The sequence below is a fragment of the Babylonia areolata genome, chromosome 2 (assembly GCF_041734735.1).
Source record: "Babylonia areolata isolate BAREFJ2019XMU chromosome 2, ASM4173473v1, whole genome shotgun sequence".
In the NCBI taxonomy this organism is placed as follows: domain Eukaryota; kingdom Metazoa; phylum Mollusca; class Gastropoda; order Neogastropoda; family Buccinidae; genus Babylonia; species Babylonia areolata.
Window position 1 is genome coordinate 32,200,485 of NC_134877.1, and position 27,372 is coordinate 32,227,856.

Below are 27,372 nucleotides of genomic sequence, written 5' to 3' on the forward strand. Positions count from 1 at the left end.
ATCCGAAGAAGAAAGTGTTGTACTACTTAAGACATCTCACGAAAATGCACACACATTCTTTAGTAGAATCATAATAGTGAGTCTTCCCTACTGACTCATTTTCCCCAAAACAAATCACATCCATTACATTTTAAGGGAATAAAATAAAATGCTTGTGAATCTCAGCCTTTGAAACCAAGTGACCGAAACGATGCTAGCATGCACAGCCATATCCTGATTTTATTTTGAAATAAATTTATTAATGTGACTTTAGATGGAACTGATTTTGCGAGATTTTTTTCTCTCCCAGCCAGGTTGATTACTTTGCGGTGTGTAATTGCTGTGCAGTCACGCGTGAACTGCGATGACCGCATAGCGTCCCACGCCCCTTGTGGCGGGAAATAGACACGTGATGCAAGCAGCAATGGAGACGGTGAGAATGTTGACCTGTTAGGACCGGCAATCGTTCTGACACCCAGATTTTTGTAGTTGATTTAGACACTGAAAATTAAAACAAAGTAAACTGAAAAGAGTGGTTAATTGGCAACACATACTTTCGGACAATATATGGTGGAATGTGTGATCTGACAGTACACAGTCACTTTTCGTCGTTGAACTTATTGAAAAGGAGCTGCGGGAACATATTCCATTCGTTTTTCTTTCCTTCAGGAATAATTTGTGACATTAATCAGGGAATGTACCAACAGAATACGCGTTTTAATGGGATACTCACGTGTGCGCATAGTAAGACATCACAGATTTAACAGCAGTCGCCAAGTAATTAAGAAATGTGATGACTTAATCATTTTTATCCGATGGCACAAAATCGCTGTTGCAGTGTGGGGAAAAAAAATAATTTCTTGTTTTTGCCAAAAGATTCATGAGAATGGCATTTTGTGTGTGATGTGTGACAGATTTATCATATCATTCGTTGGTAAAAGCGTCGTAATTATTTATTAAGATCAAGCTGATTCTAGTTGGTGAACTGGTGCACTTTTTTTTTCTAAGATGATAGTGTGATTTTTTAGCTTTCGTTAGAATATGCATACATTCATATGCCACTGTTCCTTCATGTGTTCTGCTGGATCCCCCCCAACACCATTTAACCATAGAAATAATAGTATTTATGAATATTTATAATGAATGAAAATATGAATATTCAATGCAGTTAGCCTCCTTTCAGTTGATTTACTGAGGATATTGCCTGTAAAATGGGTACCTGTAGCTCAGAAATAACTTGGTCTAAAACAAAATGTGGCATTTAATTGGTGGTAAGCAAAGAAAGTATGCACTTTAATAGGAACACATCCATAGGTCTTCTTACACAGAACATTATTTCATAATGAGCAGTTATTATTTGGATGTTGCCACAAGGCATGTTCATGACACAACACATTTGGATTCATGAGTTGCAGTCACCTCTGTGTTTTTTAATCCAGTACCATATCACTGTATTCAACACCATTATTTTTACTATGAACTGTGATGAAGACGACCTGAAGTCCTTTGAAAATTTTCATTGAGATTTTTAAGCATTTGTGAAAAAAAAGAGTCTTGTTTCTGTTTCTTCAGGTTGAATCTGAAGATTTGCCAAGTGTGAGTGAATATGAGGAACTCCGGAGAAGAAATCTGGAAGACAACAAAGCCATGGTAAGACTGTGTAGAACTGAGGGGCATGCATTATAAAGTTTCTCATTTTCCTTTTCCATTGCCATCTTAAATCATATGCTGACACGTCATTATGACCCAGTGCATGTGCTAAACTGTTAATGTTACCAGTAGTTTTGTTTCTATAACCCATCAGGCAGCTTGTATGTTTTAATTACACATACTTAACCGAGACCCACTAGTGCAGACTCCTTATTAACGTAATTTTAGACAGAAGATTTCCTTTTAGAACTGTTGACACATTCGAGTTATTCAGGTCAGTGTATTAATTATGTGATAGTTCATTTGCATAGTTAATATATTATGCAGTACATCCTCAGACAAAGGGTTTGAGAATCAGGCTTTGACACTTGTACAGTAATAGCAGATGTTCACATCAGTTGACCTGAAAGGGGTGGGAACTGGACTCCAGCATCCCACTCTCAGGTGAACCACTACAGATATGATTGTATCTGAGCCCCCTTCATGTAATGTACATATGCTTACATGGTTATGGAAGATGAAGTATGTATGCTCAGCTAAAGATGTTGTTATCCATGCCAGGACATTTGGGGTTTGGTGGGTTATGGAACCAAAAACATCTCTCATAGTATACATCAGCTGCTGTAAGAATCATCTGGAAGTTTTAACTTAGTTCTGCTTGTTTGTATAACTTACGGCTGGAATTAGATGGTCTGTTGCATGCATGTTGGTGCAGATTACTAGTGTGCAAACCATCTTGGCCCATACCATCCTGGCCTTAGTATGTTTTGCATAATATTTTTTTTCCTCTGTTGTTTTATGTGTAGATATTTAATTAATCTTTGAACAGTCTGGTGCTCTTGATTGTTGATTTGAGCTAATATTTCCAGAGAAACCTGACTCACTTTGTCACACTTTGCCTCAGTCCCTGCAACAGCAGTATGAACTGAAATGGTCATGTGCAGTCTGGGCTATAAGCACTATAAGGTGATGAGGAACTGAAACGTACAGAGGAGTTCGTACTTCACTTGCACACATACACATTATATGATCTCTTGTTTTCCTAATCGTTTTCAGGAACATGCAGAACTTTGAATTGTGAATCTGAAAGATGATGTGCTAATTTTGATACATGTATATGAAATTTACAGTGAGGTCCAAGCTAGTTGATACATGTATAAGAAATTTACAGTGAGGTCCAAGCTATCAGTGTATTGGTTGTGGTTGCAGCTGGCCAGGCTGATGTCTGAAATTCAGGGATCTCTGCCAGTCAAACCAAAGGCTCCAAGGGTGAGGTTTTGTTCTGTGTTCAAGTTGTTGAGAACTTGTCACAAGTTGACATGACATTTAACAGTATGGATGGAGTCTGTGTAGTGCTTGCTGAATTAGATATGATTACTGAAAGATAGAGCTGTGCATGGGTTAAGTCTGAGGTACATTCTGGATTGGACAGTCAAGAGTTAAGGTAAGGTAGTGTTGTAGTGGACTGTGGAGAAATAAAGCCAAATACTTAGGTTGATGTCGGGTTTTAAAGGAAGTAAATGAAGTCTGCTTTGTGTGTGTTGAACTGAAAATGGTTTGTTGAAAATAGAGCTCACTGTTGTGCTTTAAACTGTTATTTCATTGTGCTTTAAACTCAGTGATATAAATATCTTCCTGATTATTTGCAGGGAAACTGAGAAACAAAGTTGAAATTGTTATCAAATGTGAGAGGGTGAACAGAAGAGGTTGTAAAATCTGACTCTACAATTGTACTGATTGTTCCTATTGTTTCCCTTTGCAGTGCTACACATAACCAGGAAGTTGGTCTGTGTAACTGCATCTACAGATAGAAATAACGTTGCTGATGGAAAGAACAGTGGACCAGTAATCAGAGATACTTGTGATGTACTGAAAACTTTGTATTTCCCTTCCCTGTCAAACTGTACCTTATGAATAACTGGTCTGAGGAATGGGAAGTGTTTGTACAGGTGCATGGAGTACCTTAGTGAAATGCTGGAAAGCCATGCAACCTATAGTGGTATTAAGATTTTAGATTTTATGTGATTTATAATCATATGTATATTCAAATGCACATACACACATTTAGACTCGCTTCACTTTAGTAAAGTCTGGCAAAATACATTCAAACAGAAATACGCAGGTACAGTCTGGAAAGAATACGTGTGATAGTCCAATTAATCATCTATCTGTTTTTCCTTTTTATTTAGGCCAAGCAACGCAGAACATCAAGTAGCCTAGAAGAGGTGGGACCAATCAGGCGGAACCCATCCCGAAATGCACGACGGCAGCCCACCAGGTTTGACCTCCCGAGGACTCGTTCTCGCAGTGGTTCAGTGTCATCTGTATCCTCTTCTAGCAGTACACCTTTGTCCACACCAGAGGTAGGTGTGTGTGATATGTTTGTGGGTGTGTGATTTGTGTGTGTGGCTTGTGTTGTGTGTGTGTGGTTTTAAGGGGGTGACGGGGGTATGTGAGTGTGTTTGCTTAGTGAGTTTGTGCACTTTTGATGCTTTTGTTGTTTTGTAATTGTTTAAATAAATGAAAGTGATTGTAATTTGTACATCAGTCAGATTGGAGCTATTCATCTCTCAACTCAAAGGAAGCATAAGCTGTGTGGCAGGTAACTGGCTGAGAGACCCGATCCACTGACCATCTCTTTTCATTGTCTTAGTATTATATATACATGGAAATTCAAAATTAAGATAATTAAAAAAAACCCAACCCTACCCAAAATCTTACTTTCCTTGTATAACTAACTGTAAAACGACGTGGTTAATTTCAGTCTAAAACTTGATGTGTTGCAGAAACTGGTGGTGAGATTTGGGTTTTTCCGAAAGCCCCCGTGTCCAGACTTCGGAGTGGACCCCAGTGTGGATGATGAGGTTAGTTGTGTGGAACTGTTTGTGATGTAAAATTATGTGTGTATGAAAGAGAGAGAGAGAGAAGCAAGCTGAGCTGTGTTTCTGATTTCCTTCTTTCTTTTTCTTGTTTATATTGGCAAGTTATTCATCCTTCAATAAGATCTGACTGGAAATATGGACATTTTAAAATTCTGTTATTGCAGGGTGGTTTTTTTATGTGCGTGTGTTTCTTGTTCAAACCCCTTTTTTGTCTGTGACAAAACTGTTGAGTAACACTATGTTTACTCTAAAGTTAACACTTGATGGCAGAGTGATGGCTTAGAAGTAACGCGTCTGCCTAGGAAGCGAGAGAATCTGAGCATGCTGGTTCGAATCACGGCTCAGTCGCTGGTATTTTCTCTCCTTCCACTAGACCTTGAGTGGTGGTCTGGACACTAGTCATTCAGATGAGATGATAAACAGAGGTCCCATGTGCAGCATGCACTTAACGCCCGAAAAAGAACCCATGGCAACAAAAGGGTTGTCCCTGGCAAAATTCTGTAGAAAAAAATGCACTTTGATAGGAAAAACAAATAAAACTGCACACAGGAAAAATACAAAAAAAAGTTTCCTTTGCACTCTCATTGTAGTGATGTGCTCTCCCTGGAAAGAGCAGCCCGAATTTCACACAGAGAAATCTGTTGTAACAAAAAAGAGAAATACAATACAGTCTTTTATCTTCGGCAGTACGAGACAAGGAAATAAAAACTTTTTTTTTTTTTTTGTGAATTGATGAAAAGAATTCAATGTTCACAGGACAGTAATCTTGACCTGCCATCACCGTCACGTCGACCTCGTGTTGTTCGAGATCTTAAGTCTGCGGAGGAAATAACAGATGAGGATCTAAACATGGTGGCAGTGTCCGTGTCGGATAAAAGATACGACAGTCATTATGTGAGTATCTCAGTAAAGAAGGATCTGTGTATTAGAAGGGGGGGAGGTTGGGGGGGAGGGGGTTGATCTCATTCATCCTTGCATACCCTCACGCCAACTCTGCTCTTCTTCTGACACTTCTATGCTAAGGATCCCCCCTGGTCGGTATGGCCAACACAGTTTTTCATTCCAAGCCCCCTTTCTTTGGAATCAACTTCCTCATCCTCTCCGTCACTCATCTTTGCTGCAATCATTTTTAATGATGTTTGGTATCTTGTGTTCGATTTTTCCTTTTTGATATTTACATGTACGTTTTATTTGTAAACGCCTAGGGCTTATTTTCAAGATTAGGCGTATATGTGTATAATAATAATAAGAAGAAGAAAAGATATGACAGTCATTATGTGCGTATTTCAGGAAAGAAATATCTGGGTATGTTGTGGGGGGTGCGGGGGAGGGGTGGGGGTGATAAAAGATGTGACAGTCATTATGTATAAATACACTGGAAAATAATTTTCCTGTTTATAATATGAGGCAGTCTTTTTGTTTGACTTAGCCTGCAGCATATCATCTGCCCATGTGTTGGCTAATTCACAGAGGTTGACTTCATGAGGATGGTAATAATGATAATGCTACTACCTCTCAATTAGTAAATGATGCAGTCATGAACATTTATTGCCAGTAACTAAATGGCGTCGGTGTATTTTGGGAGAGCATACTGCCAAAATGAAGTGCTTGTATTAGCAAGTTAACCCAGTAGTTCCCGAATGTAAGGTACATCTTTCCTGTTCTCCATTTTGACCATATGACCTTTGAAGTCTGTTGCCTTCCCATATAACTTTTATTTGAGGTCAGTGGTCAATTGTTTTCAAAAGAATCAATTTACATAAGAAGGTGAACTTGGTTGTATGCTACGGCCAATTGAAGTTAGGTATGCCTTGTTCTGGCAGTGCTGTTCGGTATGCTATGGGCAGTTGAAGGCAGGTATGCATTCCTATGGCAGTGTAGTGATCAAGTGGAATGTAGCCTGAATTTCACATTATGAAAATCCATTGTGAGAAAAGGGATAGAACACCATACATCATCGTACAAAACAGTACAGTGCAGTGAGATAAATGAGCATTCATTGTGATGTTTTTGATGTGCATATGACGGCAGCAGAATGATGATGATGATAAATGACTGATGATGAACACCACAGGGTACAACCTGCCACCAGTGTCGACAAAAGACGGATGATGTCAAAACGATCTGCCGGAACACGAATTGCGGGGGAGTGAGGGGCCAGGTGGGTACCAGAAACAGGCATGGGTTAGATGTCGACAGGTGCTCCAGAGTGATGTCAGTGGGGGGCTGATTCAGTAATTTGTGCGAATGAATACTGTGATATCCATTGTGATGATTTTCTGCAGTTTAGTGGATATTCAAACTAACCAAAGTGTAATATTTGTAACTTTGCTTGTTTGTCTGTCTTAGTTACCTTGGATGTTTATATCTTTCTGTCAAGTGTAGAACACTAGGTTTTTCAATGCTTTGTCATCTTCACTTGCATTGTTTATTGTATTGTCATTGTTGGTTCAGTTGACATGGATAAGGCCTTTTTGTGTTGAATGTACTGCAGTTTTGTTTGATATGTGACATTATTTGTATTTTGCTGTTTTGTGTCAGTTTAATTATTTGGCAGATAGCACTTGTATGCACATAAATTTACATGCTTGTTGCTGGCTTTCAGTACTTGCATGTCTTCTGTGCATGTTGCAGTTCTGTGGACCGTGTCTAAGAAACAGATACGGTGAAGACGCCAAGGTGGCTTTGAAAGATCCAGTAAGTATATGTCATCAATGGTCAGCTGCTAGATTAACCCTTTGCTGGGCACAGCATTGAAAACGTTTGTTCTTGGCTTTGGGCAGGGCAAAATGCACCAAAGTTTCTGCTGTACTATGGTGGCAACTTTCACAGCATTCATTCATATAAATATAAATTTCCATACCATGACAAGAATCTGGTGGAGAATAAAAGTCATGAGATTTCTGGATGTGCTCTTTTGCATATTATTTTCTGAGTGGATAAGTGAGAGAAATTTTTGTGATCACTCATAGGAAAAATTTGTAGTTTTTCAACTTTTTTACCCCCTCCCCCCCACCCGCCTTCCCCCATGTGTCTTGTAGAGGAATGTACTTGTGGACTGAATACAGCAGTACTGGATGGCTTTCTTTCTCTTTGAGCCTTCGTGTCACAAACTGTGGTCTTTTCTGTTCTTTGTGTGCCCAGAATGTACCATTCATGTGTGTGTACATGTACAGGTTTTTGCTCAAAACTTAACAGTGAAAAGTTGGCAGAGTGCATTATTGTTTAAGATACACATACAAATTTGTAATGTGGAAAATGTTACTGGCGGTTAAGTGGTTGAATTGTTCAAACTGTCCCTGTTCTCATTTAGTTTATGTGTTGGTGATTTTTTTTCTCTCCTCAGATTATGAAGGAAAAAAAGCTGCTACTTGTGTTTTTAGCTACTGAACAAAAGAGAGAGTGAGTTATACGTAGGTTTTTATAAAACTCTTAACTTAATCCATTAAGAAACCTGTACTGCTCTTCATTGTTGATCTGTGGCTTCAGCTCTCTCTTCTTGGCATTGCTTGAAGTGATATAGCAGAGACTTTTGCATAAGGCAGTTATCGACTGATTGATATGGACACTTAAGGCATAGGATCAGACTGATATGGATATTTACAGGCACTAAGTCACAGACTGATTGATTTGAATATTTACAGGCATAGGATCACACGCTGATATGGACACTTACAGGCGTAGGATCACACACTGATATGGACACTTACAGGCATAGGATCACACGCTGATATGGACACTTACAGGCGTAGGATCACACACTGATATGGACACTTACAGGTGTAGGATCACACACTGATATGGACACTTACAGGCATAGGATCACACACTGATATGGACACTTACAGGCATAGGATCACACACTGATATGGACACTTAACAGGCGTAGGGTCACGGACTGATATGGACACTTACAGGCGTAGGGTCACGGACTGATACGGACACTTACAGGCGTATGATCAAGTACTTTGAACCCTTCATGTTTTCAGGAATGGGTGTGCCCACCTTGCCGTGGGATATGCAACTGCAGTTTCTGTCGAAAACGTGGCGGCAAAAGCTGCACTGGTATCCTCATTCACCTGGCCAGAGAGAGAGGGTTCGATGATGTTCACTCCTACCTAAAAGGGTGAGTTGATTGAGACAAGAGTTTGGTATTTTGTTTAGAGATTGGTTTAAATTGCACTTGCTGCATGATGACTCAGTTGTGTAGGAAGGCACTTTTATCAGTTACCTTGCTGTACATACCAGACCGCTCATACAGAGTTAGCATGTCTGATCACCTCTAAGCTGTGACTGAACCATTTTTGTCGTCAGTAGGGGGCTTAGTGGTGTCCTGTGTATGTTAAATCAGAACTGGAACAATTGAACACCACCAAAATGACTCAACTGAAGTATAGGTTCTTCTCTGGTGTGTGGCCTCCTGGCAACCTACTGTTGATGGTTCTTTGTGGTCTGCTGGGGCTGAGTCTGAAACAGAAGAATCCAGGTGTGGCTGTGTATGTGGGACTAGGAATGAGCGATGGAGTAATGCCACTGAAATGCTAATGATGCTAATGATGGGGCAGCTAAAAAAACCAAACAAACCCGAACAGCCTGCCCCCCCTACACCTCCCCCTCCCCCTCAAACCCCCTCCAAAGAAAGAAAAGAACTCTTGGCTCTAGATGTTTTTGATTTCCGCAAAGTCTATGTATGGGAATTGTTTTTCCTAAGTTTCCTTGCAGGTTTAAGGATTGACATGCCCATAATTGGATGAATTGTTTTGTGTGTGTGTGTGAGAATGGGTGATGGGTCTGACAAGACTTGTGACATACAGATAGAGTGCATTGCTTGTTTTGAGATAATGGGTCTGACAGACGAATGACATCCAGATAGGGTGAATTGCTTGGGACAAAGGGGAGGTTACCTACTTCCGGGAGGTTATCGGCCGTAATTTTGTCTGCTCCGCATAGGCGGATAGTAGTTTGCACAGGACAGGAATGTCAGACCCCTGCCGGAGTCTGCACTAGTTGGGTCACGGTAAGTATGTTATTTAAACGTAATTTTAGATAGAAAATTTCCTTTTTGAGATAATGGGTCTGACAAACGAATGACATACAGATAGGGTGAATTGCTTGTTCAGTGCGAATGGGTCACTCGTGATGTACAGATAGGGTGAATTTGCTTTAGTGAGAATGGGTCTGATGGACCCATGATACAGTTTCAGTTTTTCACGGAAGCATCACTGCGTTTGGACAAATCCATACATGCTACACATCTGCTAGGCAGATGCCTGACCAGCAGCATCACCCTATGCACTTAGGCAGGCCTGGTTTATCATCTCATCCAAATGACCAGACATGATTTTCCAGTCAAACTCGGGAGAAAGGGCGAGAGCGGGATTTGAACACAAACTCTGTATTGGCAGATTGGCGTCTTAACCATTCTGCCACCTTCCCCCATCGATACGGGAGTAGTAACAGGGTAAATAGTGAAGTAGGGTGAAGGTTAATTAAGGTGATTTGATGGACTGTTCCTGATGAAGGGATTCTCTTGCAGACTACACACTCCCAAATGAGGTCATCTGTCAGTTGGACTGGCCGAGAAGAGATAAGAGGTACTGAAGTGACCTTACCTGACCCGACATCTTGTCATCTACGTCTGGGAGCCAGCTGCTTGTACCTCCTTATGCTGAAAGAGAACGGGGTGACTTTTAATGGGGCAACTTTTTTTAATGGGGGTAAGACGCAGGCTTCAAAATATGGACTTATAGACTTCATTTTATTTCATGAACGGTAGAAGATAGTTGTGTCCTATTAACTGTTAGAAGTTTGTGGTTATATTTACCCACAACCATCTCTTCACCATGCCCCTTTCTTCTTTCTCCTTTTTGACTTGCTTGTGTAAACAAAGTGAGTCTATGCTATAACTCTCTGTTCGGTTGTCTGTGTCTGTGGTAAACTTTATAATATTGCCATTTTCTCTGGAAATATTTTGCCAGTACCAAATTTGGCTTAAACATAGTAGGAAGAAAAATCTTCAGTCATACCAATAATAGGTTTAGTCTCCTGAATTTAGCCGTATTTCTGGATCATTAACAGTTTTTTTCATTGAGATTCGTTCTGGAATCCGAAAGGCCATTGACTGCTTGCCAGTGCCGGAACGTAGGCGATGCTTGGTAAGAAGATGGCATGACATTGTTTTTCTTGTTTGCAATTACTAGAAAAGAAAAACAAATTCTGGACAGAACACATACAGTGACACTAACTACACCATCAACGTGTTTGCTACCGATGAATAATCTAAAGTGGATACTGAATTAACTGGAATGAACATTGGAAAAATTGAATCAAACACTTCTTTCAGTTTCTGTCGGCCTGTTGTTAGACTGGTTTGTGCAGATCTATACATGTTGCAGTATGCCTGTGGCAATGCCAACGTCTCCTTTACGGCCAAGTTAAAAGAATCTTAGATAATCAAGATATGTCAGGAAAACATGATGTAAATGGTAATATTACCTCCAGTACAGCCATATTTTTATCGCGCTAAAAAAGACCCATAGCTTTAGATATCAAATATAGTCAAGTGACGTTTGATGCGGCGTAGTGTTGGGGATTAGACTACTTGCTTCTGAACAAAACATCAATTGTTTGAGCCCACTGGCAGCTCCCCAGCCCCCCTCCCCCCCGACCCATTTTAATGATTTTTTTTTTCTCATGATTCCTTTCCTGTATACAGTGTGTCACAAGTGAGTTTTAATTAGGCCTTGCCTCTCTTGTTTTTCTTTGTTGTTTGTTTTGAAGGGGAAGGATGTGGCATTTGAATATACTACTTGATAAAAAAAAAAAAAATAAATAAATAAATAAAAGAAGATAAATATAATAGCTTTTGTTTAAAATTTAACTGAGACAGATACGTTTTTTAAAACTACAACAGTCGGAAAGGCCTTTCAAGTCAATGCGGCAGTTTTAGTCATACCTTTTATAATCTGTTTTAATGCTTCCACAGTAGGGATGTCTCCAGACCCTTGCCTTGTTTTTCTCCTGCATCTCCAGCAGCACTCTGTGAAGTGAATGAATCGGAGATCGAGTGCTGGGATGGTTGTTATTGGTTTCATGGGTACATGGATAGATAGTATGTGTTTCATAGATGTATGGATAGATAGTCTGCTTTGGTTTAGTATATGATAGTGCATGGCACTGGTAGGAATAGTGACATAATGATTGTGTAAGTGTAACCGTGCATATAAAACTTGCATTATATTTTTTTCAGTTGGAAGTCTCTTGTCTTGTACCTCCTGTTGGTTCTTATTGCTTGTTTGTTATTTTGTGTCTTTTGGCACAGTATGTTGTGCTGTTATCAAAAGATATAAATGGCGAAATGCACTTGTTAACTGTATGATAATGTATCATAGTATATTGAATATTTGTGTGCCAAAACATGTAAGTAGTTTATACACCAAAAGTGTTCAATTTTGCCAAGTGTGCGTGTGTTTTATGCAAGATCTGGATGGTTGTATGCATGTGTATAGAAACTGGAAGTGTGTGTATATATGCATCTGTGTATGTTCAGATTCTGTACATGGAAAGACTTCTATGCATTGTGGGTGCTTGTTGACTTTTTTGTTACTTTTGTACAGTTCACTTTTGTTTTGGAAAATGTTTTATCATGGTGATTACCGAATGTGCACAATATTGTTTACAACCAGCAGCGTTCAGAAGCCTTGTTTCTTTCAAACCTTGAAGAGCCGAGGTAATGGCTTCAGTGAAGATTTGAAGGATAGTTTTGAAATTCAGTCATTGAAAATCATTACTGGTAGGTAGCGATTCAACAAAATATTTTTAAAAATTATTTGCTGTAAATAGTATATATGTCAGTACAAGAAATAGTTTTTGAAAAGTATCAGTACCAGGAAATATATTTGAAATTCAAGATTAAATTTATATGTGACTGGACTAATTGATTTATGTGATTGGACGAAAAAATGAATTTAGAATTTACTTTCTATAAATTAATTCATGTTGTCAAACAGTTTTGGGTATAGTCTACTAACACCCTTTCAAAGTGTAAAGGATATTTATTTAATGCCATAAAAGACCAGACAAATCTTTTCAAACAAAACCACTGAGATTGTTTGCTCAGAGTGAGTTGTTTCTTGATAGTATAGAATAATAAATTTGAAATATTTTTCTTTTATAGATTGGTATTCCTTATTTTGTATCTCCCCCAAACCCAGTATTCCTTGTGACCCTAGTAAACTTGATAATAAAGATTGGTCTATTTTACAGAACAGCTTTGAAGATGAGTTGGTACATGGCTTCATATTGAAAGTAGGAACTGCATGTCTCAAGGAGGGAGAAAAAAATTCAAAAAAAATAATGCCTTCCTGGTCCAAAGTTCAATAGGACTGAATGTTCTCATACTTCTGGGCAACATCAACACCGAGTCCAGCCACTTGCTGACCAGGAATTGTGTGCAAGTCATTTTGCACTTCCCAAAATGGATGTTGGCTGTCTGAATTCACACCAGCAGGCTTTTTTTGCTCAAAATCATGTACACAAAAGTGACAGCTGGCTGGTCCAAGGGACAGAACTCTTCCATGATGCCAGCAGCATGAATCCCTGCGATATATGGATTGATAAAAAACAAAAAACCCAAACAAACTTACCATTGCTGCACTGAATTGATAGGTTATTTATTACGATGAAGATACAAATATTTTTATACTTCATTGCCAGATCTGTACATTGCTCTGGTAGATCTTCAAATATTTTTATACTTCATTGCCAGATCTGTACATTGCTCTGGTAGATCTTCAGAAGTATCCACTTTTTTGTGTATTCCATGGTGGATCAATAATCACGAGGGGTATTAAATTATGGTATTCTCCATGTATGTTATGACAACATCAAAATTGTTCTGACAAGTTCATTTTTGACTACATGGCATGGTCACTGGCTTTCATGTTGTAACATTACCCAGATGCTCTAGACCTGTTGATCACAAGGCCAGGCAGTCACTACTGCAGTACAAACCTCAGTCTCAAGTGATGATGCTCAGCTTATAGCATGTGTGTTTACATTGAAACAACATGAGTAGATCAATCAGCTTAATTGTTTGCCTGAACAAAACAATGTGGCTAAATCAAGTTGTGTCCCAGTGAAACAGAATCTGTGCCTGGTGGAATAAGCTTGTTGATAAAACGTACATTTGCTGATATGGCTGGGAGTCCGAGTGTTCCTGCCAAATTCACAATGTTCCAATGAAATTTCCCGATTGTTCCTTCAAACACTTGACAGGGGTTGGCATCTCTGTGAAGATAGTCTTGTACTTCAGCCATAATCACTTGGGCAAAGTGTCTTGTGAATATACCAGTAACTCGAGCCGATTCATCAGCTTTTGTTAAAATTCCTATTCAGCAATGTGATGCTTGTTTCAACTGACCACTTGAAGTCGTTCATTTGTAAACTTTAATCATATTTTTTTCTGTCAGACCTGAAACGATTCATTGTCAAGAGAACTTTTAGTGTTTGTCTATGATGGTATCTGTAGAGCAAGGAAATGGACACAAATAAAGCTATTTTATATGAAGTATTTTATTGTCAAAAGTGTGTTGTTTGGGCATGCTGTGTACGAGTGTGTATTTTGGATGTGAGGTATTTATGAAGCAGTGTGATTTGAGTATGTTGTGGTGTGTGTTTTTCTCTTGTATCTGTTTAACCGTAGCAGATGGAATATTCTGAAACCAGTTTCTATGCATGTTCTGTGCCATTGATGCAGTATTCTGTCCAGAACTGTTCACATTGATTCAACCATTCATAAACCATGCTCGAATAATGACAGACTGAAAATCAAAACTTTTATGCTCAGTATACACTGATGTACAAGGAAATTCAGCTGTCATTCTTGCTTCCTTCTAAATCCTTGATAGAAACTGCATGTGTGCACAGGCCACTGAGGTATAGACTGATTGCTCTAGTCAAACACATTTGAAGACAAGTGCAACATTGATTCCATGAAAAAAATGGCAGTGTTGATTGAACACTTTTTCTTCAGCCCAGAAACAATGCAGTGGGTGATCATACTTTCTGCAATAATGTATTCTAAGAGTTCAGGGCACTCTACATGAAAGAAAGGTAAATTACATGAACCACTCATGACCACTCCTCCCTCCTCTCCCCTATTTTCTGTCTAGTGAGTTGGTATGGGGCATTGTTTTCTCTCTTGTTGATTCATGCACACAAGTGCATGCACTTTAAACTTTTTTAAATTTTTTTAAAGAAAAAAATTCAGTTACTGAAAAGCACACAAGAACTCAAAAGAAATCAATCCCTCCTGGCAACTTGGAACATCATACATGACTGCATATGGTAACAAGGGCAACAAGACAAATGCTACACTACACTACCTGTATCTTACTCAGAAAACAAGAGAAAAAACATCATTCAAAAGCTGCCAAGAATTCCTCCATAGAGATCTTCCCGTCCTGGTCTCTGTCGAGGTTGGCGGCGAACTTCTCCACCTCTCTCCGCGTGAGGTTGTAGCCACACTCGTGGAGTCCTGCCAGCAGTTCGTCCACTGACAGGAAGCCGTCCAGGTTCCTGTCCATCATGTTGAAGATCTCTTCTGCTTCTGTGTTCCTGAGGACACACACACACACACACGTTTCACATTTCTTCTGGGGTAGAGAGAATGATCGGCAAACCAACATGTGATGTGGACATACCTTAAAAATACCCACCTCTTATATGACAATCTTTAGACCTTTAAAGGTAAACAAACTCCCACATGGTACAGCTTCAACTGTACTGTAGTTCTTAATCTAAAAAACAAAACAAAAACTGGCCTCTGGACATTCAACCTCTAGACCTTATCTCCATCTCTCCATCTCCATTCTGCCTCTGGACCTTTAAAAATGATATCCCATAATATGATACGGCCTGTGGTTGTCTCAGTGTCCGGGCAACAACAACATGAGAAGTAAAGGGATGCCTTTATGAGTTAATCAGTCTTGGAAACTTGGCTTCATTTACATCTTTGCACCTTCTTGTGTGGGAAGGAAGCGAGGGAACTATGTGCGAGTTCGAGGCCTCATTAGAATGCCATTGATCCCTCATTGTTTGTTCGTTTCGTGCACGAAATAGGAATGGACCCAAACGGGTATACCCGTGTGCTCAAATTACCCTGTTGTAATTCATTTAGGGTATGTAGGCTTCGCGAACTGGGTGTAACTGCGAAAGGTTGCGTACCGCACCACTTTGATGGTGATCAGCACACGCATTTCACAATTTAACGTCAACTTCGACCTCGTTCTGATACCTTAATGAATATCAGTTTCCAAGAACCTTTAAAACATAAACTTTTCCGACTATGGCCGCCCTCTTCTCTTCGTTCACCACTGCAACCGACCAAATTCTCAAACGTGCTCTAGAATCTCAAAATCAAGGGAAGCAAGTAGGACTTGAATTTTGACACAATCAAAAGAATATAACAGCTGATTAAACTGTATGTCGAATGAATTGTGCATTACCAGTTCTGCTAGAATTCAAGAAAGCATTTTCTGATCAGAACGTCAGTTTGATAGGAATCTCCAAAATAGTGTCGTTTGCATGGAGACTGTATGATTTGACACGAGCCTATTTGCCAGTGCGAGCGAGACTGCACAGTTACTGAACGCTCTCAAAATGGTGTGTTGGTGTGTGTACATGTTTGATCAAAACCAACAATACAAGAGTCTGGTGCGGTGTTCCAATAACGTGTCATGTCGAATGAGTTCAAGACTTGCTTCATTCTGTTTTAATCGTCCACATGTACTCAAACCCATCGGTCGCAATTAGACTCGCCCGTTCGCATTTACCCTCAAGAAACCCTTCTGTTTCAACCGTTGTAAAGAAGCAGCACAAGAACTTTTCCTGGTGCAACAAATAGGAGAAAGCCTTCAAAAACAGTAGAGCTACAACTGACGATCGTACAACCTGTTATATGTACAATACAAACGTAGAGCTGGTCGCTTCGACTGGATCGTTCGTAATTAGGCCTACCTACTCTAGTTGGCAAAAATACAGAATGCCCCTTTCCCGGCTGTGTCAGTAACATAAATTATCCGAAAAAAGTATACTCATTTTAGACAGGTTGAAATGCGGCTCACCAGTCGAAAAGTGGATGATTAGGGACCTATCTAGAATGTTGCCATTCATTTTGGCTGACAGTTTATCACACTGGTACAATGCACACACCCATGCACACAAACTAAAGCAAATTTAATCGGCCTGTATCCACATTTCTTCCCCTCTACTCCTTTGTGTGACTGGCGGAGTGAACGGCCACGCCTTGTTGTGAACACTACACATTCGGCCTTGAGGGGGGAAATTGTGGATATTGCCACTGATCGCAACAAAGTTACAAAACTTGAGAGTGAGAGAGACAGGCGGAGACAGTAAATGCCAAGGTTGGCAGCTGGACATCACCGGAAGAAGAAGACAGACAGAGATGAGAAAGAATGTCCGTTTACTTTGTGGGGGGTTGATGAGCAAGTTCCAGAACCTTGTAGTATTCGTCCAGAGTTATCTTCCCATCCTCGTTGATGTCCACCAGTCGGAAGATGGCCTGCAGTCATGTCAGAACACTGTGAAAATAAGAATCAGTTTGTGACCGTGAAAACACAGGATAGTTTTTGTAATCCCCGCTGTGTGTATAGCAGACCAGGCTCCTTCATCGTATCCTGTCCAAGTCAAAGCGCAGCGGTGATATTTGATTGTAAAAAAAAAAAACCCCACACAAAAACATGAATATGTGCATAAATTGTATGTATGCATAACCATATGTTATTTCGTTTTGTTTTTTTTTTTTGTTTTTTTTTCAAATTAAAGGTCTCAATATTAAAAAAAGTAAACTTTATTGAAAGACGACTGCATTTCCCCTGACATCTACTTCTAAAGACCACACACACACACACGCACGCACGCACGGCATGGTTTCAGGTTTCAGTTTCTCATGGAGGCGTCACTGCGTTCGGACTAATCCGTATACGCTACACCGCATTTGCTAGACAGCTGCCTGACCAACAGCACACAACCCAACGCGCTTTGATAGGCCCCGAGTGCATGCATGTATATTTGTGTACCTATTACTTAGAGTGGTCGATTTCTTCAGAATTTGCCAAAGGCCAACACTTTTGTTGCCATGGGTTATTTATCAGAACTTACGCCAGTCGCGTGCTGCACACGGGACCTTGGTTTATCGTCTCATCTGAATTACTTGACAGGCGCTCCGTTTATTATTTTCAGTCCAACTTGGTAAGAAAGGGCGAGACTCAGCGGGACTCCGAACACAGACCCTCACGTTCCCTGTATTGACAGATGAGCGTCTTAACCATTCTGCCACCTTCCTCCTTACACACACTGGGTACACACTGGGTGACCACGATATAAAAAAAATATTTAAAAAAAAAAAGAAAAAAAGAAAGAAAAAGATTTCAAATACTCGTCACGTACCCCTTCGCAATGTACACACAAAAAAGTTTGGCCTTTTCTCATATAGCCGTCTGGGTTTTTGAATATATCGGGTGTCCCCGCATAAGTGAACCGCTTTTTGACAAGTATTTTCTCAGTGACAGAGAAACCGAATTTATTGAAAGTTTTCACACAGTAACCTCAGGGTATCATCAACAAGTCCGCAAAATACATAAAAGTTCGGACGCAAATTATGCGAGTATTGTCAAAGTCAAAACACCACACCACACAAACACACCACATCACACCACACAACACACCACGCACACCACATGAGTGATTGCCTAGAGGTATAGCGTCCGCCTAGGAAGCGAGATAATCTGAGCGCACTGGTTCGAATCCCATAGCCGCCAGATGATTTGATGATTTATTAACATTTTTATACTGCCAGAGCCTAAAATTAAAGCTATTTAGGCAGTAACTGACCTGCATGCTATTTAAAAAAGGATCATTATATACATGAACTAAATATGAGATTGCCTGGCAATGAAAATAAAGAAAAATACAAAAGATCCGATACTGAAACATACATGTTAGTTCCTAAGTACACTGCATAAAACAAGTCACAATAAGATACAGCATTTGCCACAAATAATCCAAACGGCGGCACTGCATAAAAACCTGGACCCAAGACAAAAGTTGGCAGGGATAAGTAAACCATAAACATGATTAAAAAATTTTTACAGTAAGATTACGATATTAATTACAGGAGCAAAAATATCTGTATGTGTACAGCCCAATGCAGTGAATAAAATGTCACTTTTTGAAGGAAAAAAAAAGGCATCGGAGCCCGAGTAAAGTGGATAAAATTTGACCCATTATATAAAACATTACGATAAGACTAATTGAACAATTACAATGTACGAGCATTCGAATCACACATTACACATGTTAATGCAGATTTAAGGAAAAAGCAATGTAGGCTTATACTACAACCATTATAAACATAAGAGGTAGACCAGAATACCGTCCCACCATCGCCCAGCATCCCTAACGGCTCTAAGAGCAATGGAGGGCGCATAGCCGCCAGTATTTTCTCGCTCTCCACTAGACTTCGAGCGGTGCTCTGGACGCTAGTCATTCGGATGAGTCGAGAAACCGAGATCCCGTGTGCAGCATGCACTTAGCACACGTAAAAGGACCCACGGCAACAAAAGGGTAGTACCTGGCAAAATTCTGTAAAATCTATTCGATTGGAAAACAAATAAGCTTGCAGGAAGAAAAAAAAAAGAAAAAAAAGGTGGCGCTCTCAGTGTAGCGACACGCTCTCCCTCCCTGTATTGAGCAGAGCAGCCCGAATTTCACACAGAGAAATCTGTTGTGACATAAATGCAATTCAATGCAATACAATACAATACAATACCCACCTCCAGCTGTTTGTCAGTGACGTTCAGCCCCGCCAGGCCCATCGCCCAGTCCGCGAACTCGCCACGTGACAGCCACCCATCACCGTTACTGTCCAGCCGCACGAAGTCGTTTGCGTAGTCCCGTCGCTGGTCCAGCGTCAGCACGCTTTTGCCTGGCGTTTTTGCTGAACTCATGTCTGGTTTAACACACACACACACTATATATATATATATATATATATATATAAAGAGAAAAAAAAAGTTCCGTTGCGACGATGACGGGCGCAATAGCCAAGTGGTTTAGGCGTTGGACTTTCAATCTGAGGGTCCCAGGTTCGAATCACGGTAACGGCGCCTGGTGGGTAAAGGGTGGAGATTTTTCCGATCTCCCAGGTCAGCATATGTACAGACCTGCTAGTGCCTGAACCCCCTTCGTGTGTATACGCACGCAGAAGATCAAATACGCACGTTAAAGATCCTGTAACCCATGTCAGCGTTCGGTGGGTTATGGAGACACGAAAATACCCAGCACGCATAAAAATTGCTGGTAATGGTCAAAATTATGACCGCTGAGCATTAATGGAAGAAGAAGACGGCCATACTGGCCCCTGCGACGTACAGATCCTGATCCTGATCCTGAAAAAAGTTACACTGAGGTCCCAAAAGTCTTGAACGGCCCATCGGGGTGTCAGTGAATTCAACTGAATCCCACGAGTCTCGGTAAGCCTTGGCATCCGGTCTCCTTCCGTCGTTGGGATCGAGTGGAGGGGGAATACAAGCATTACATGCAGTCTATGATCTTGCACGTTGTGTGTGTGTGTGTGTGTGTGTGTGTGTGTGTGTGTGTCAGTGAGAGAGAGAATAACTTGAAAGTAGATATTGGGGTGGAACATATGCAAAATGATGGGGGTGGGGGTGGGGGGTCAGGGGGGAGTTAACATCAAATAACCATAACAAATGCCCGACAGGAATGTGCAGCAAACCTCCCACAGTGCTAGTTAGCGTCTTGAAATTGTCACAAATAGAGTCACGTGAACTCTGCGAAACGTTCGATACTTGAAAAAGTGATTAAACTCTAGCATCTCATGTTTGCTGGAAATAGGTTATCCACTTGAGCATTTAGCATCTTAACTGAATTTAGTATAAATTGTGTGTGTGTTTGTGTGTGTGTGTATGGGTGCGCGCGCGCGCGCGTGTACGAGCGTTCGTGCGCGCGTACGCTCATTTGTGTATGTCAGTGTATATGTGACCAAGCACTATGCTTGCTCCAATATTTGCCTCACACACAAGCTGTATTAGCAGACGACGTTTTTCCCTCTTTACCCGCGCCCAGAATGTGTGACGTCACTCCGCTTACATCATTTTGTCCTGGCCAGACCACCTGCTGACGGCTCGACCAGTGTCGCGTCGCGGTACGTCATTGGCTGAGAAGAAACTTGTGTTTCTGTTCCACGGTAATTAATTAATACCTCTTTTGTCAGATCAGTAAACTACAAGTATTATATACTGGCAGAATCGTTGCAATTCCATCTTTAAGTCTGTTCCATTTATGTTTGCCTACGTTGAACTGATTTAACGCAGTTTGTAATTTTCAGCGACAAGCTCGTTAAAACTGACCCTGTTCAGGTGACTTAAATTAAGATTATAAATTAATCTTAAATAACCAACAGTTCATTTTATACTCATTATAAAGTAGGTATTGAGCTCTTTCTTTTGCAACTTATCCGACGTAAATTGGTTCAGGAATCATTTAGAAATCTGTCACTGAACACCTTTAAACAAACAATTGTCATCGGATTCTCCGTGATTAGTGACGATCTGCTCGCAAGCACACGTGACGGACTTTGCGGTCCGCTAAACTTGCATAAATTGGCACAGTGAGTGATGAGTGGTCATTTTCATACCTGGTCAGTCATCTGACCAGAGCCTGCTCTCTCTCTCTCTTTTGCTGCGTCGAGCAGTGTGTTGTGTCGTGTGTGTCCCCACAACGGCTGACACCTCGTTACGTATTGCTGTAAGTACTAGTGTGTAGAATGTGTTGATTTGTAAATTGTATTATTCGACACAGTACTTGTGTTCATATGAGTATGTTCAGTTATTGCTTTGACATGTTAGTCACAGCTCGGCTATGATTGATCTAGAAAATCGCCATGTCGTCATATGCTCGGAGCAGTGTTCCATTTGATTCTTCTTAACGTCACAGTCAGTGACGTCTCTGGACACTAATAGTTTGTTCCAGAATATTCCAGTGGGTGCATATGATGCGTTCTTTCTCATTTGCTATCACTGATGGTTACAGTGTTTCACTGATTCTCAGTACTCTAAGATGTGTGTAGTATTCTGCTGTTGTGATTACAAGATAGTGTTGGATTAATACCAGTTATTGGTTAAAGCCACCTGGTATGTATCAGTCTGTTAACTGTAATTTAGTTATCATGCTCTCTCCTATACGGCTTACTCCAGTATAGTGCAACATGATAAACTGATTCATTTGAGTCACTTTGACACAGTGTAAGCTTTATCTAATCTATACTGTCAGTGTACTTTCACCAAGTCAGCATCGCTTCAGTCACTTTATCTGAGCTATTTAAATGTATTAGAAATGTCATTTGATGTCAGCGTTTGGTCATCACACATATGCATTATGTTGTTGCGTATCCCAAACCCGAGTGATAGTCTTTCCACGTAATATGTATACATGTGCTTTACTATTCACTTGTGTTGACATGTTGTACTCATGACGTTTGTGTCATACCAGGCACTGTCTTCTTCTTAGTTCTCCTAGATATCTTCTTCTCTTAGTTTTTCTCCATGTAACTATTGTAAATAAAACAATAGAAAAACCCATTTGTGACTGGCCTCTATATGTTCCTAGCCTGTGCGTGGGATCTTGTCTATCCTTTCTTTCAATTAATCATATTTAGTTAAGTCTTTTGTGCTGTACCCTATTAGAACCACTCGGGACACGGCTACATATAAAAATTATTTGGGTGCACTGACATGATGGACCTGAGCACGGTCACAATATTGTTTGTGCCAGGTGACACATTCATTGATGATGGAACTGATAAGTTATGTTTGTAGGTAAGCAAACTAGTTTTACCCTCTGGGAGGTTAATAAAAACAATTTGCATTCATATCATCCCTGCGATTGTAACACAATTACCCAAGACAGAACCAGTTGATCTGAGCAGATGGAACCCTTTCTGTTGTTCGAGTCATTAAACACCTACTTCAGTCATACTTTTCAACTTTCGTTTTAAACAGCACAGACAATCTTTCAAATGAAACTGCTTTGAATTCAATAGTCCTGTTTTGCACATAGGCAACAATCTCGTTTGCTTGTTTATGAATTGAAGAAAAAAGACATCACAAATAAACATCACGCCCATCTATGAATTAAACTTATTCCTTTTACCGTTCTTCCATGCATGGTGGTGTGTCCATCGAGATCGATGATGACCATCGTTGTCATCCAGCTGGGGGATGGGGGGAGGGTGGTGGTGGGGTGGGGGGAAGGATGCTCATGAATCTATCTGTGAGTGCGCAGATGGCTGAATAGTCCAATCTGCGCACGAAATGTTCGCTGACAGTTGGGGCAGACAAAGACAGGCATATCATTGTCAGGGAGCTTGTTTGCCCGTGACTTTCTGGCCTGCCTCTTCTGAACAGCTGCAGCAGTCCTGTTGGCCTCGCACAACTTGGCGCCTTTGTGCACAGCAGCGCGCCATTTGTTACGGTCCATTGCAGATTCCTCCCAGGAGTCAGGGTTGATATCAAACGCTTTCAGAGAGACTTTCAGAGTATCTCTGAAGCGCTTCTTCTGACCTCCGTGTGATCTCTTCCCTTGTTGCAGCTCGCCATAGAAGAGCCTTTTGGGCAGCCGATGGTCTGGCATGCGCGCCACATGTCCAGCCCAGCGAAGCTGGGACTGCATCAGGATGGTGAAGATGCTGGGAAGGGTGGCTTTTGCGAGCACCTCTGTGTCTGGGGTCCTGTCTTGCCACTTGATGTTCAGTAGCTTCCTGAGGCATGTTGTGTGGAAGTGGTTCAGCTTCTTGGCATGTCGTTGGTACACTGTCCAAGTTTCGCAGCCGTACAGTAGTGTGGGGAGAACTACTGCTCTGTAGACCTTTAGCTTGGTCTCAAGACTAATGCCTCTTCTGTTCCAGACATTTGCATTGAGTCTACCAAAAGTTGCACTTGCTCTTGCAATCCTGACATTCACTTCATCGTCGATGGTCGCATTTCGTGACAGTGTGCTGCCAAGGTATGTGAACCGCTCCACCGCACTGAGTCTCTGACCGTTGACTGTGATGTTGGGCTCAACGTAGGGTTTCCCTGGGGCTGGCTGATGGAGAACTTCAGTTTTCCTCGTGCTGATGGTAAGGCCGAAGTTCCTGCTGGCAGTGGCAAACTTGTTGACGCTGAGTTGCATGTCAGCTTCAGATCCAGCGTTGAGGGCACAGTCATCAGCAAACAAAAAGTCTCTGATGATGTCTGTCATGACCTTCGTTTTTGCTTGAAGCCTTCTGAGGTTAAACAGCATGCCATCTGTTCGGTACTTTAGGCCGATTCCAACATCGCCATCTCTGAAGGCATCAGTAAGCATTGCAGAGAACATGAGGCTGAACAGCGTTGGAGCCAGGACGCAGCCTTGCTTGACACCATTTGTGACAGCAAAAGGAGCAGATGTTTCGCCATTGTCCTGGACTCGAGCCTGCATGCCTTCATGGAATTGGCTGACCAAGGAAATAAATTTCCGAGGGCATCCGTACTTGGCCATGATCTTCCACAGTCCCTCTCTACTCACGGTGTCGAAGGCCTTAGTGAGGTCGACATAGGTGGAGAACAGATCAGCATTTTGCTCCTGACATTTCTCTTGCAGCTGCCTTGCAGCAAACACCATGTCGGTGGTTCCGCGCTCTTTCCGGAATCCACACTGGCTCTCAGGCAAATGACCTTGGTCAAGGTGTGCTGTGAGGCGGTTTAGTAGGATCCTGGCAAGTATCTTGCCTGCGATGGAGAGCAAGGAAATGCCCCGATGGTTATCACAGGCTTGCCGGTTCCCCTTTCGCTTGTACAAGTGAATGATAGATGCATCTTTGAAATCCTGGGGGATCGTCTCTTCTTTCCACATGAGTGAGTACAGCTGATGAAGCTTCTCAGTCAGCACAGTGCCTCCATCCTTGTAGACCTCTGCTGGTATGGAGTCTGAACCAGGTGCTTTGCCACTGGATAGCAGACGGATTGCTTTCTGGGTCTCAAGAAGTGTTGGTGGATCGTCCAGTGCTTCGTTGGTGGGGACTTGTGGGAGACGGTCTATGGCTTCATCATTTATGGAGGAAGGGCGATTTAAGACACTGTTGAAGTGCTCAGCCCATCGTTCGAGAATGTTCTCCTTCTCGGTGATCAAGGTATTCCCATCTGCACTGAGGAGGGGGGATGATCCTGAGGATGTGGGGCCGTAGACTTCTTTTAACCTTTCCCGTACGTCGTGGGTGTGAAATCACCCAGACAAGTGTTTTTGCTCTGTAACTGAAGTAATATTGAAGCCACTTCCACATAATTTCATGACTTTGTCCATAATATAGTTTACTACATATCCACTGAACATTATTTTCTTTTATACATAAACAAAGAAGTTATTAATCAATTAATGTCCCAGTACGTCGTGGGTGTGACGACACCCATACTCCCAAAGAATAAACCTTGCACGCCGTACGTCGTGGGTGTGGAGCCACCCATGCAAAGCTTGCGCGCCACGCGTTGTCGACGTGACGTCACTTGGGCTCGCTACAGAGAGAGATCAGAGTGACCTTGTCTTTTGTTGATCGTATCCCGGTTCAAGTGTGCGGTAAGTTTTACTCTAAAGTTGTAACTAATTTCGGAAAACAATATTTATTGCACTAGATATCTTCAACAATATTGAATGAACTGTTTTTCTTGTAGAGAATGATCGGGAGCAACTGATTGATAGCTTTTTATCTAGTTGGAATTAAAGTGCCTTTCTAAGAACTGGATATTTTTGTAAGTCTGAAATCAATTGATCTAAAATCTAGTTGATATAGAAATTTTATTCTTATCCTAATCTGTTCAAAGTAGAGAAAACCCGACTATGGCTAAAAAAAGAAAGAAAAAAAAATGCCAGCCAGCCAGCCAAAAAAACAAAACCAACAACAAAAACAACACACACACACACACACACACACAAACAACAAAAAAACAACAACAAAAAAACCGTTTTTTTTGTAAGTAACAACACTCTCTTCTCACGGGCAAAACTTATTCACAATGCGCCTGGTCAAGCACTGGAGTAAATAGCCTACACGCACAAGTGGAAACTGCGCATGCAAGTCTGCTGAAGAAAAGTCAAATTTGCTTTACGGACAGGTGTGGGTTACTGTGCACCCACGACGTACGGCAAGGTCTTATTTCTTCAGTGAAACCATGGGTGCCTACACACCCACGACGTACAGCGAAGGGTTAGTTCGTACACAGAAACCATGGGTGCCTGCACACCCACGACGTACAGCGAAGGGTTAGTTCGTACACAGAAACCATGGGTGCCTGCACACCCACGACGTACAGCGAGGGGTCATTCCTTCTTAGAAACCATGGGTTTCTGCACACCCACGATGTACGGCGCGCAAAATTTTAGGCGTGCCTGTCAGCATATCCCTGGATCTCATCAGCTTTGTCACTCAGCCACTTATCCTGCATCTGGCGTAACTTTTGCTGAACAGTCCTGCGGATGGCATTGTACGCATCCTTTTTTGATGTGGACTTTGGGTTGCTCAGGTGGGCTTGATGCAGACGGCGTTTCTCATCCAGAAGCTGCTTGATTTCATCACAGTTTTCATCAAACCAGTCTTTGTGCTTTCTGGTCATGGGTCCCAGGGTCTCTGAAGCTGTACTATAGATCAGCTCACGCAGGGTCCTCCAGTCAGACTCCACATTATGGTTGTCCAGAGAGGCGGATTCCAGACGATCTTCCAGCAGCTCCACAAAGGACTGTTTGATGGTGATGTTTTTCAGCTTAGCGATGTTGAGCCGTTTTGGAGCCTTCTGGCCTTGGGGGCGTCTCTTGGGCTGGATTCGAATATTCAGCTTCGAGACTACAAGGCGATGGTCTGTCCAACACTCGGCGCCGCACATGGTCTTTGTTACACGTACAACAACAACAACAACAACAACAACAAAAACACCTCTCCAATCACTCACCTGCGAACAGCAGTTGATTTGAATAGACGGAACTCCACTTGTTCAAGTCATACACCAACTGTGAATATTCACAGTTCTTCTGCTCACTGGCTCAACAGCAGCTGACTACTGCTCGAAAGCTGTTATAAGCCCTTGTGCAAATTTCACGTGAACTGAATATAATATTATACACGCATGCACGTTCTCAAATCTGTCTCACACATGCACATCGTCACCACGTAACTGCAGACACCATCACCACCACCACCACCACCACCACAGTGACTTCCTTACCTGTCCTCGGCTAACGGACTGCCCGCAACGTGTCGTTTTGACAGCACTAAAAGTTGTCGATCCAGTATTTTAAATGGTAGAAAAATGATTGCCAGTCGAATCTTTGTCGCTTTGTGAAAAGAAGAAGCTCGCTCGAAGAAGAAGAAAATGGAGCCGACACGAGCACACCATGAAAATCAAGTGTGTCCAAATATAGCACATTTTTACGAAGCCTTCTGCACCCCCCAGCACACCCAATCTTTCTCACTGGCCCAAAGCTGCAGTAAACTTCCGGGTCGAGTCAAAGATCAGTCACAGGAGGGACCCGTCTTTCCAGTTTTTGTCGTTGATTTTCTGCGGGGGGACACACACACGCACACACACACACACAGACACACACACACTCACTCACTCTCGTACGCACGCGCGCACAAACACACACATGCACACACACACGCGCGCGCGCACGCTCTCTCTCTCTCTCCACCCTCTCTCTCACAGACAGACACACACACGCGCGCGCGCGCGCGCGCACTCTCTCTGTGTCTCTC

The 27,372-nt window shown here is 41.7% G+C and overlaps 2 protein-coding genes across 5 annotated transcripts; one reads left to right on the plus strand and one right to left on the minus strand.

Moving 5' to 3' along the window:
• The first annotated feature begins 399 nt into the window (after nt 1-399).
• LOC143300435 (cell division cycle-associated protein 7-like) lies at nt 400-14,198 on the plus strand. Its single transcript, XM_076614093.1, has 10 exons — nt 400-412; nt 1,552-1,629; nt 2,839-2,898; nt 3,819-3,992; nt 4,416-4,493; nt 5,268-5,405; nt 6,586-6,672; nt 7,146-7,208; nt 8,501-8,637; nt 10,048-14,198. The coding sequence occupies exons 1-10, from the start codon at nt 404-406 to the stop codon at nt 10,064-10,066; spliced, it is 843 nt and encodes a 280-aa protein (XP_076470208.1). The 5' UTR covers nt 400-403; the 3' UTR covers nt 10,067-14,198.
• A 135-nt stretch (nt 14,199-14,333) lies between these two features.
• Nucleotides 14,334-27,099, minus strand: LOC143300442 (uncharacterized). Of its 4 annotated transcripts, none has more exons than XM_076614104.1 (4): nt 26,843-27,099; nt 19,367-19,542; nt 17,000-17,113; nt 14,334-15,128 (listed from the first exon to the last, which is right to left on the minus strand). In XM_076614104.1, exons 2-4 carry the CDS (start codon nt 19,538-19,540, stop codon nt 14,934-14,936), a joined length of 483 nt encoding a protein of 160 aa, XP_076470219.1. In that variant the 5' UTR covers nt 19,541-19,542; nt 26,843-27,099; the 3' UTR covers nt 14,334-14,933. The 4 variants fall into 4 exon arrangements, with proteins under 4 accessions (XP_076470219.1, XP_076470249.1, XP_076470230.1 ...); XM_076614134.1 differs by having other exon boundaries at nt 17,000-17,094; nt 26,843-27,094; XM_076614115.1 differs by lacking the exon at nt 26,843-27,099 and adding an exon at nt 26,570-26,806.
• Nucleotides 27,100-27,372: the final 273 nt, after the last annotated feature.